The sequence below is a fragment of the Nanorana parkeri genome, unplaced genomic scaffold (genome assembly GCF_000935625.1).
Source record: "Nanorana parkeri isolate BGI_ZX_2015 unplaced genomic scaffold, ASM93562v1 scaffold991, whole genome shotgun sequence".
NCBI classification, from domain to species: domain Eukaryota; kingdom Metazoa; phylum Chordata; class Amphibia; order Anura; family Dicroglossidae; genus Nanorana; species Nanorana parkeri.
Window position 1 is genome coordinate 424,885 of NW_017307259.1, and position 11,622 is coordinate 436,506.

The 11,622-nt window shown below is 43.6% G+C and overlaps 1 protein-coding gene across 1 annotated transcript in view; it reads left to right on the forward strand.

Moving 5' to 3' along the window:
* The window catches only part of LOC108795662 (neuropathy target esterase-like), a 68,648-nt gene extending 59,137 nt beyond the window's left edge, over positions 1 to 9,511 (forward strand). The window contains exons 25-34 of the mRNA XM_018566953.1: positions 720 to 838; positions 984 to 1,140; positions 1,924 to 2,040; positions 2,121 to 2,190; positions 2,823 to 2,939; positions 3,062 to 3,210; positions 5,444 to 5,596; positions 7,179 to 7,295; positions 9,062 to 9,155; positions 9,405 to 9,511. Coding sequence (XP_018422455.1) covers positions 720 to 838; positions 984 to 1,140; positions 1,924 to 2,040; positions 2,121 to 2,190; positions 2,823 to 2,939; positions 3,062 to 3,210; positions 5,444 to 5,596; positions 7,179 to 7,295; positions 9,062 to 9,155; positions 9,405 to 9,511 — 1,200 coding nt within the window. The remainder of the gene's footprint in view (positions 1 to 719; positions 839 to 983; positions 1,141 to 1,923; positions 2,041 to 2,120; positions 2,191 to 2,822; positions 2,940 to 3,061; positions 3,211 to 5,443; positions 5,597 to 7,178; positions 7,296 to 9,061; positions 9,156 to 9,404) is intronic.
* The last annotated feature ends 2,111 nt before the right edge of the window (positions 9,512 to 11,622 follow it).

An 11,622-nucleotide genomic window follows, 5' to 3' on the forward strand; every position in this document is an offset into this window, starting at 1 on the left:
CAGGGGGGTTCTTATTTTGTGTGTGGGAGGGGACAGGGGGGCTTCTTATTTTATGTGTGGGGGGTGGGGAACAGGGGGGCTTCTTGTTTTATGTGTGAGGGGGCAGGGAACGGGGGGAGAGGGTAATATTTTATATGTGGGGGTGCATGGAACAGGGCGGAGAGTGTATTTTATATGTGGGGGCAGGGAGCATTATGGTAATATTGTTAAAGTTGTTAATATTTATTTTTGTAACTTTATTTTGCATAAAACATCTAACAGTGTAATTTATAAGATTATTTAAGAGGGTGTGTTTAGGGGCAGAGTTAAGGCCGGGGCATGGTAAGGGTTAGGTGGGGCAACTGGTGGCGAGTAACTCCTAAGGCCTGGCTAGTAGCTCAGGACTTGAAATTTTGACCCCTGCCTTAGTACATTGTTTTAACAATGTTCTTATCTAAGTTTAAACATTTTTAAGATTGCTTTATATCTGATAGCTAATAGTGTGTAAATATGGAGCTTCAGTCAAAAGCAATGGCCTAAGACACATGTCCATCTCATATTCTACAAAATGAGAGTCTGAATGTAACGCTGTGCTTCTTTAGTTTTTAAAAATGTTAGTTGGTACTTTACTGTTTGAAAACTCACAGTGATCTCATCTTGCCTCCCATACCATGTCTTGCTGTGTTGTCTCTGCATTGCCCCTTCCTTTCCCTTTCCTTCTCCCTGTGTGTCCGCATCAGCTTGAGTTCTACTTTAGAATCCATCAGAAAGTGGTTGACCGGCACAGTGATTTTTCCAGGCTTGCTCGGGCTCTAACAGGAAATACTATTGCTTTGGTATTAGGAGGTGGTGGAGCAAGGTGAGTGAGATTATCATTGGGGAGCTTTTTTAGGCATAATGCCAGATTTGCCCAGACTTCGAAATGTTTAAAGATTTGCTCTTCTCTCCTCCTGAAGTTTGACATTTATTTTTGTATTCATATAATGTCCTTCTTTTACATGCAGAGGGTTTGCACATGTAGGAGTGATTAAGGCCTTGGAAGAGGCAGGAATTCCTGTGGACATGGTGGGAGGTACCTCCATGGGAGCTCTAGTTGGGGGAGTGTATGCAGAAGAACGCAACAGTAACCAAACTAAAGAACGAACATGTACATGGTCAAAGGTAAGACCTGCTTTCAAGAAGTAGGTTTGTTTGGCTTGTATATCCTTATTTGGTTCTCTCATATGTTCTGCTTATTGTTCACCAGTTTTTGTCATTTACATAATCCTTAAGTTCTTTGTCTGATTTAGAATTTTCTGTGTGTATCACATGTAACCACATTTCACACCTATTCAAAAGATAATGAGGCAGTGTCAGCTCTCAAACACTTGAAGTGGTAGGGTTAATAAAAATTGGGAATTTTGGAATCATGGGGTTGGAACAGTTTGGGTATATCTGGGTGATGGTAGAATGCTTCTTAGCTTTTATTAAAGGAGTACTATGAGGTGAGTGCTTTTCACTCACCTCATAGTTCTAGCCGACCTGTGACAATGAGACTGTCACAGGTCGGCTCAGTAGATCGGGAGGTGAGCGAACACATACGGGCGTTCGCTCCCCCTTGGACCCTGTCACAGCTCTCTGCCGTGACAGGGGAGGGGCTGGATTCCCCCCTCCCCGCGCCGATCCTCCAGCGCTGACTGGCAGAACAGACAGGGGAGGGGGCGGGTACAGCTGGCTCTGCCTCTAGATAGGGCGGATCTGGGTCTGGGTGGATCCAGACATAATTGTCGGGATCCGCTTCAGCTGTGGCGTCTCAGTATACCGCGAGCTGTAGCTCGCGATATACTGAGCTTGGGGTGAGAACTATGGGGAAAAGCCTTAACCTCATAGTTCTCCTTTAAGTAGAGATATGGTGGGGTTATCTTGATTTTCCTTCATCATTTGCTTTCTTTTCAATGCAACTAGATGATGTCCTCCTTGGTACATACAATCATGGACCTCACTTACCCCACCACCTCACTGTTATCAGGTTCTGCCTTCAACGCCACTTTAACTGACCTCTTTGGAGAGCAACAGATCCAGGTAATCTAACTGCCCCTCCAGTCTCTCCTCTCCAACTTGTTTCTTGTAATCATTGTGTATGTCACTGCTCTTTTTTGTAGGATTTGTGGCTACCATTTTTCTGTATCACAACAGATATCAGCTCCTCTTCCATGAGGGTCCATAGAGAAGGTGAGAGATAGTCCTGCGTGGGTGGATAACACAATAATGCTGATTTCTAAAAAATATGAAAGGGAAAATAAGACTGTTGCCCATAGCCAGGAATCGTGATTTAGCGTTCAATCTTTATGGTCTAAAAAAAAGCCATGCATATGGATTGGAGTTCCAATTTGTTTTAGTAAATCGGCTCCAGTTTGCATGTCTGAGGATTAGGGATGCACCGATACCAAGTACCGTACTCGGTACAAGTACCGATACTTTTCCAGCTCCAGGACTAGACTAGAGAAAAATTCAAAAGTTAGGAGGCCGCTGTCATTTGTAAGGAGCACACGGAGCTCCTGGGATTTGTACATCTCTGTTTTAATGTATGATTTTGTTTTTATGCACCGATACCAGTTTTCCAATTACAAGTACTGATACTTGCCCAAGTACTCACAGATACAAGTACTGATACATTTTTGTTTGGTGTCATGTGACCGTTTTTGTAAAACAATATCGACTAATGATTTCAGGACAGTGGTGGAGCGCCAGAGCCAGGTCCCAGCTGCAACCGCTGCAACTCTGAAAATGCCAAGTATCGGTACTGGTATCTGAACTGGTATCTGTGCATCCCTTGCTCCATTATGATAATCTCGTTCCTGCAGGTTCCCTCTGGCGTTATGTTCGAGCCAGCGCTTCATACACTCCTTATCTGCCCCCACTCTGTGACCCTCAGGACTCTCACCTCCTGTTGGACGGATGCTATGTTAATAACCTCCCAGGTCAGCTATGGATAGTGCTTGCATCGTTGAATGTTGTTTCTGCTCCCTTGAGCACTTTCAGTGTTTTTTTCTCCATTCTTTATCTCAAGTTATCCTTTTCTTTATTTTCTCTTTGACCCCAGCGGATGTGGCTCAATCTCTGGGGGCCCGCACTGTTCTCGCAGTAGATGTTGGGCTGCAGGAAGAATGGGATACTCATAATTATGGGGACAGCTTGTCTGGCTGGTGGTTGTTGTGGAATCGCCTAAATCCCTGGGGAGCTAAAATTAAGGTATTTGGCTTAAAAAAGTGTTAAAGCTTTGCATATTAATGCAAGGGAATACATACAGTATATCTTCTAATTGTGTTCTGATGTATGTGGCCCAGAAGGGTATTTTTACCTCCAGGTCTACAGGTACTGCTAATAGTGTTCACAGAATTCCTGCCAGGTTTTTCAGAATCCCTGCCAGAACTTCTAATGGCACTAGCAGAATTTCTGCCAGTACCTCTAATGGTGCTCACAGATTACCTGCCAGGAATTCTAGGTGTCCTTGAAACAATGCTGGGTGTGTCCCCTGATCCATTGTGTATATAGGCACCAGTGTCTGATTCTGGTTTTTCTTAGCAGCTACCCTGCTTTTGTCAAAAGAGCCATATTACTTACGAATATCCTGTTTTGTTGCTGACCCGGATCATCCTGACCACTTTCTTGCCTGCTGCCTGCCTATGACCTCTGCCTAAACCTGACCATTCACCTGGACCTGACAATTCCCGCTGCCTTGCCTGTTGCCTTTCCTGTGGCCAATCTCTGCTTGGATCCGACTATTCTCTAGACTCTTCCTGGTGTACCATCTACATGTCGTAGCCCCCTGGTCCCCGACTCATCCCCTGTTAGGGAGATCCCGAGGACTGTAACCTGGTACCAGCATGCAGCTAAACCCATATCTACCATCAGGAACTCTGGTGAAAACCGGCTTCTGCTTAGACTCTGCACCTCGGTTGAGCCCACATTACCACCAAGGGGTTTCGCCGTAACGGCTATCATACTGATACTGGGATTGATACATCAGTGTGACGAGTCCCGTCGGGGCAAGACTGCTCCGGTCTCGCCATCTGCAGGGACTGCCGCTCTGCGTTCCACGGTGGAATGCGGAAGCCGCTTGACTTCCTGATTGTGAGGCGAGCGGCCTGCGTTCCACGGTGGAACGTGGAAGCCGCTCGTTCCGGCCGGAGGCTCCTCCCACGTCCTCGGGCTATTTGAAGCCCCAGCTGAGGCAGCATGGCGTTCCACAATTGGAGTCGGAACGCCTGCTGCCTCCTGAACCAGGCCTGCATCTACCCCAACACTGCCTGTGACGGACCACCTTGCCCTCATCCTGAGGATCTGCAACAGAGCTGCTCCACAATAACCCAAACCGCAAGTACAGCTCTAGTTGGAGCATTATATTGACTGTCAGCTCTGCCTCATTGCATGAGCTATAGGGTGTCATTACATCACCGTCATCTGTGCTCTGGGGAATACCTGCTTGCATACCTGAGTAACCATGGACACCACTCCTTACAAACGTTAAACGTTCATCCTTGTCTTTAGTTGTTACCATGAGACGTTATGCTATGAAGTAATAGCTCTGCCTCAATACTTTTTGCTACTTATGGCTGTGATGCTAGAGTCTCAAACTCCCCGCTAAGACTGGGAGTGACGCCTGGGAGCCGTCTTCACACACCACCCTATTACTTCCCCTCCGCAGTTGCGATCCACTCCGTTGCACCTACAGCAAGCGTGACAATCAGTAATAATTTTTTTAAATAATATAATAGATTACTACCATTCAGGAACTGGCTTCCCTCTCACTGACTGCACCTCAGTCTCGATGAGACCTATGAAGCTCTTGACCAGTACAACAAAGAAACCAAAGTCCATATAACCATGCAACCACGATCCTCCTCTTTGAAAGTTCATTAACCATTATCAATGTAGAAACACCCAACAGTATGCTTGATGTATTTCATTGTATTTATATTTAATTTCACTATATTAACTATATCACTATATCATTATATGGTTTGATATTCATTTTCTTACCCTTTTCCTGAGATTAAAAACAAAGTTGTAATAATTAATTAAAATATATAATTAAGTTAATTTATAATTAAAGAACCCCAGCCCAATAGGCCGAGTCAAAATGAAAGTTCAGATTGTTCTGAAACGAAAATCCGGAAGGATCCGAAAACCGGATAACGAATCAAATCGAATTTCGGATCCAAAATAAATAAATAAATAAAAATCCCAATCGATCCAAAACTAAGAGAATTTTTTGCGGGGTTACAGGTCTAGTAACAAGCAATAATCAGGATTGTGTTTACTGACCATAGAACAATGAAGGATGAATTCCCATTGGTTGATCTAATAACAAGAATTTACCCATCCGTGCTTTGCTTGGAAGTACTGCATCACATGCCAAACTGTACTGAATAACATCTTTCTGATGTCCTCTCTGTATTACTCTCTCTTTATCTACTCCCAGGTCCCTGACATGGCAGAGTTGCAGTCCCGATTGTCATACGTATCCTGCGTCCATCAGTTGCAGAGAGTGAAGCACAGTGGATACTGCGAGTATCTCTGCCCTCCAGTGCAAAGGTTCAGCACCACCGAATTCCGACGCTTTCAGGAAGTATTCGTAAGTTTATTGTGCTTTAAGGGAACATGGAGGCTACCACTGCTGTCATCTCCTTCTGTAAATGCCTATTCTCTGGCTTTCTTTCCTTAATTTTCCTGATCTGCGTACTTGTTTCGTGTCATTGAGAACTTACTATAGACAGAGGGTCAGTATAGAATCCAGGCAAACAGCATTTTAAGAAAGTCATCAATGGGCCATGGCAGGTCTCGTATTATTCTCATGACGGGTTTCACAGAAAGCATTCCTCCTGCCTAAGTTCTTACAACTGGATATTATGGATAAGGAACTTGTGTCAGGTTATATTGTTAGGTGCATCCTTTTTATTTATTTATGAAGCCCCATTGGACAGAGCTTCTCTGTGACCACTTTCACCCAGACAAGAAGTGAGGGGAATCCTTACCATTGGGCAATGAAAAGAAGAATCATCGGCGTTCAAATGGTGATGCCTCACAGTTGGAGTGTCTGCAATTCTTTTGTTATTATTATACAGGATTTATAGAGCGCCAACAGTTTGCGCAGCGCTTTACAATATAAGGAAGACATTACAATCACAATACAATTCAAGACAAGATGGTAAGGAGGGCCCTGCCCCTGAGGGCTTACAATCTAAAAGGGAGGGGGAAGTGATACATGAGGAGGTAGCTGTGTGGGGATGAATTGTTTGAGAACGTGATGGTTGAGCGGTTGAGTTGAGGTGGGATAGGCTTCCCTGAAGAGATGAGTCTTTAAGGATCACCTAAAGGCAGTCAGACTGGGAGACTGTCAGACAGGTTGGGGTAAAGAGTTCCAGAGTATGGGAGAGACTCTAGAGAAGTGTTGGAGGCGAGCACGGGAGGAGTTGACGAGGGAGCTGGAAAGCAGGAGGTCTTTTGAAGAGCGGAGGGGACGGTTAGGGTGATACTTTGAGACAAGGTTTGAGATGTAGTCGGTGGCAGAGTTGTGGATGGCTTTGTAAGTGACTGTTAATATTTAGAATTTTATCCTTTGGGCGATTGGAAGCCAGTGTAGGGATTGACAGAGGGGGGTTGTAGACACTGAGTGGTTGGTTAGGTGGATGAGTCTAGCAGCTACATTCATGATAGACTGAAAGGGGGATAAGCTGTGTAGAGGTCGGCCAATGAGGAGGAAGTTGCAGTAGTCAAGACGAGAGATGACAAGGGAGTGGATGAGAAGCTTTGTGGTTTCATTGGTGAGGAAGGGGCGTATTTTGGAGATGTTACGGCCATCTGCTCATCTCTGGAGAACCCACCACTGATTCGCTTGGGATTTTACAGCCAGGAGATTTTACAGTCAGGGATATACATAACTCCACACCATTGGGGACACACCAGTAATAACAATACAGATGTTGCAACCCTTTGTACCTATTGGAGAGATTTCCATCCATAAAGGGGACAGGAAGGAGAAAGGGAATATCCTCAGTGGGAGCATAGCAATAAATACCTGGCACATAGGTGCCAATCCTTCTCCGTTGAGGGTCTGAGGTCATAGTCATTTAAAAAAAATCCAGTATACAGTTGTTGTGTCACTTGTACAGGGTATGGGTCTGTTTTTTACAATGTCTCCAATGATTTTGGTGCAGGATGTGGGTTATGAGTATGGGAAGCTCATATTTACAGAATGGCATCGCGGTGACGTCATTGAGAAGATGCTGCAGGATAAAAGTAACCCTGAAATTGACCAGCCGCACCAGGGAGGAGTAAGTATGGCATCATAAGCAACACTACGCAACATCTACTAGGTCACACTGAGCATTTTAAAGATAAACCGCACACAGTAACCAATCAGATTCTCCATTTTTTCTAACATATGCAGGATGAATGAAAATTATTTGGGGCTTTGTGGAAAAGCTCATGTTGCCCGGACTGGGAACTCTGGTTATTGTGTCAGAGCGTCTGTGAGCTGGCTCAAGTTGCTAAAGCAACTTAATTTCCGTAAATTCACTTTTCAATATAAACTAGCAAGACTGTGCTTCTTCATGTTATGGGAAGGAATTCTAATTTTAAAATAATCCTAAATTTTGTTTCAATATAACAATAATGAGATGCTGTGTCATGTGACGTATGTAACTTACAGCACAGAACATAGAGTGAAGAAGTCCAAAAAATAGGAAAGAAGTGGAATAAAATCGCTGTACCCAAATGGCTTATACTATTGGTGAGGCTGGCCAATTTGCTTGTGAGTCAGTATAGGTGATCTGGTGTATATAACGTACAATGCAATGTACAAAGTGAAGTTTTCTACAGTATATAGTGTACAGCACAGAAATGACATGCCGTGCCTTCTGTGCTGGGTGAGGCATCCCCCAGCCCGCCAAAGCTTCGCCCCTGTCCCACCGAAGCTCCGCCCATCCCACCGAAGCTCCGCTCAATCCCCCAAAAGCCCCACTCCCAGCTCGCTAACCAAGCTGTGTGGGGAGGAGACGGGGAGCCTCCCTGTCCACTGGTGAGGCAGCGAGATTGATGTCCTCACTGTTTTTTGATTGGACAGCTGTTTTTTTTTGATTGGACAGCTTGGACCAATGGCGCTTTGCCATTGGTCCAAGCCATCCACAGAGCTCACGCCTCTAACACAGAGTAGAGGCTGTGATAGCTCTGGCCTCACTAAGTTAGGTTACACAAGCAGCGGGGAAACCTTCTGCTGTGTAACCTAACTACCTGTCAAAAGCTGGATGCAGCGCTGCATGTAATTAGCAGGCAGCGCTCCGTCCATGACAGGTGACACAGCGGGGAGGATTTCCCTACTATGTAACCTGTAACAAGCTGATCTGAATGGAGAAAAAGCTGTCAGCTTCAGACTTGAAGCTGACAGCTTTTTCCTCCATAATACTAGGTGAGGCTCTTCCTCACCTGCCTCCCCTGACCGCACGTCCCTGCAGCACAGCATACACAGTAGATAATGTACAAGTTGTATGAAGCTCTTCATGGCTGAATATAAATAAAATGGATGGTTAGTTAGGTCCTCGCACTTCATAGCTGTTGGTAAAGATAAATGAGATAAAAAAAGATGTCATACAATCAGAAAGTTCTGCGGGTTGTCATCTTAATTTGTAGGTTTATTTTTAAATGTAAAGCATTCTACAGACATGCAGCAATTCACAAAGAGAGAGAAATGGCAAGTGTACATTGCTGTCTAGAGATAAGGGAGGCAAACCTGCATCCATACAGCCTAAGCGATACCCAGAGTGTTCTTCTCCCATAGTTCGCAATGAGCAGCACTCAGGCGGTACTCAGGTACGGGTGGGACCATCCTTTCATTGCAGTGATCTCCTACAGACTCTGTTAAGCCATGCCCACTTTTCCTAAAACTCCACCTTTGCAGACATGTTGCTGCAGATACAGGAGGATATCTCGGGCAAGTATAGGAACATCCATGCTTGCCAGTATAGGAACATCCATGCTTGCCAGTATCAATGTTAGTTTGATTTTACAAGTGTTATGCTATCAATTTGCTCTCTGTATACAGACTGGAGGGTCTCCTGGCTTCATGGACCTGGCAGAGATTGTATCCCGCATTGAGCCTGCCTGCAGCCAACATACGTTTCCAAGTCACAAGACTGGTGAGTAGAAATGGGCAACAAATGACAGACTCCTTCTACAGACTTTACAATTCCCTCTTATAGTTCTCTATACACATGAAATTCTTGAAGGAAACCTTTCCTGAGAACAACATGGAGCCCACTCTTCTGACTCATTCTGCAGTTCTACCTGCCTGGCGGTCATGCTGACCTTTTTGCTTCAAAACTTTGAATCACAAATCCAGCATATGTATGCAGATAAGAATTTCTGATCTGCATTTTGTGTTCCAGGTCCGCAAAGAAAGTATGGAAGCCATAGAATGAGCATAACAGCCAGTGAACTAACATTTATGCAGCAAGCTGTAAGAGCATCAGAAACCCAGGAGCTGATCGTTTAAGTTCATGGGCTTAGTACTGGACCCCAGCTTTCATAGACAGCAGGCGATACCAGCCAGCCTGCAGGAGCTGTTGTAATTGGCTACCGTTTTAAAATGGTGCTGGGATCAATAGCTGCTATGCCAGTGCCATTTTAAAATGGTGGCTTGGACTCAAATGGTTGAATACATATAATGCCATTTTAATATATACATCCTGGTGTTTTGACAAAATGTCACACCTCTAGCCATGTATCTCGAAAGGTTCACACCTTACCCAGACTTCCTGGCACCATGGGTGGGATGGGATTACATAAATAGAACAGGGTAGTTTACAAAATTGTTACACCTTCTATTATGCTTCTTCTATCTACCATGACACGTGGTGTGGTGATTGGATTAAGGTGACTGAGTTACCCGTGTGGCTTTAAATTATGTCTTCCTGACACTCATTAAAACTGCAAAAGCTGCTTAGATAAACATCTGCAACATCACAGAACAAGTCCAGCTGAATGTCACTAACTACTACTACATGGTTCAATCAATGTTTATCCCATTTACAGCTTGATTGCTGAAATTGTCCAGGTTCTGTGTGTTCTATGGCCGTAGCAATGTTGTTGCATCAAGATATGAAATGGAAGCCAGGTGATTTCTATTAGACCTGTGCGATTCGTTTCGTTACGAATCGAAATTTGTACGAATTTTCCTGAAATTTGGAAGCATCCGAAATCCGAATTGCATTTTCCGAATTATATCCGAAATATGAAATTCCGTTAACGAATTTCGGATCCGAATTTCTTTGAAACAGGAACTGATATTACCCCTGTAAATGAGGTTGAACAGGACAAGATTTTTTTTTTAATCCGAAATACGAAATACGGATCCACTGCTGCTGAGGGTTGCATTACAATACACAGGCAGGAAATACGAAATTCCGTTGACAGAATTTCATTCCGTTACGAACATTCGTTATATATTGAAGTTAAAAAGCAAAAGTACATTTATATTGGAGTTGATGGTAGTTTTTTTTTAATACGAAATACGAAATTCGGATCCGGAATCCGTTAACGGAATTCGTATTTCGTTTGGTTGACCAATCAGAGGTTTTGTCTTCTGCTGCTGAGAGTTGCATTACAAATACAGGCAGGAAATACGAAATTCCGTTGACGGAATTTCGTTCCGTTACGAACATTGATGGTAGTTTTTTTTATCCAAAATACGAAATTCGGATCCGGAATCCGTTAACGGAATTCGTATTTTGGATAAAAAAACAACTACCACATCGACTCCAATATTAACAAAGGTATTTTTGCTTTTTAACTTCATCATAACGAATGTTCGTACAGTTACGAAAATGTGCCAAAACTAACAAAAATTCGTATTTCGTACGAATCCGAATTGAGTTTCGGACACGAATTAGGAAATACGAAATAACGGATATTCCGAAACGGAACACATTTTTTGACGGCGCACAAGTCTAATTTCTATGCATGGCCATAACTATGTATGATGGTGTCCTGGAGCAAAACCATAAGGGCTCCCTCAACTTCTCTACTCTACATCTTAAAGGAAGTTCTTCCAGTGGTACAATATCCTAACTTTTGTAATTGCAGTTGTATGAGGTTACCAAACCATATATACATTAATATTATCCAAACTAATTTGGCAAATACTATTGCTACCTGGATAAATCACTGTATAGCCAGACAGCTCTGGGCCCTCCATGTTGCGGGGCGGCTCTGTTGGTGTGCTATGATTATAGTTACAGTCTTGTCTCTTTGTGATTCCAGAAGAGTATCCGATGAGGGAAGACGAGCCTGATGCTGAATACTGGAGTAAAGCGTGTGAGACAGTAAGTGAATATTCTCATACAAGACTAATTGGCTTTGTTAATAACAAAATAGAAAAAACTATTCCAACCAATCAAATGTCAGCAAGTATTACTCTTCCCACTTTTACTGTAAAAACATTTGATTTGGTTTCTATGGGCTACTACACCATATTGCAGTATTACTTTCCTCTGAAATATGACCTAAGGACATATAGTACCATTTTATACAGGGCCAGATCTACGACTAGGCATAAAATTAGGTAGGCCAATCAGGAGAAGAGCACATGAGAGACATGGACCATGG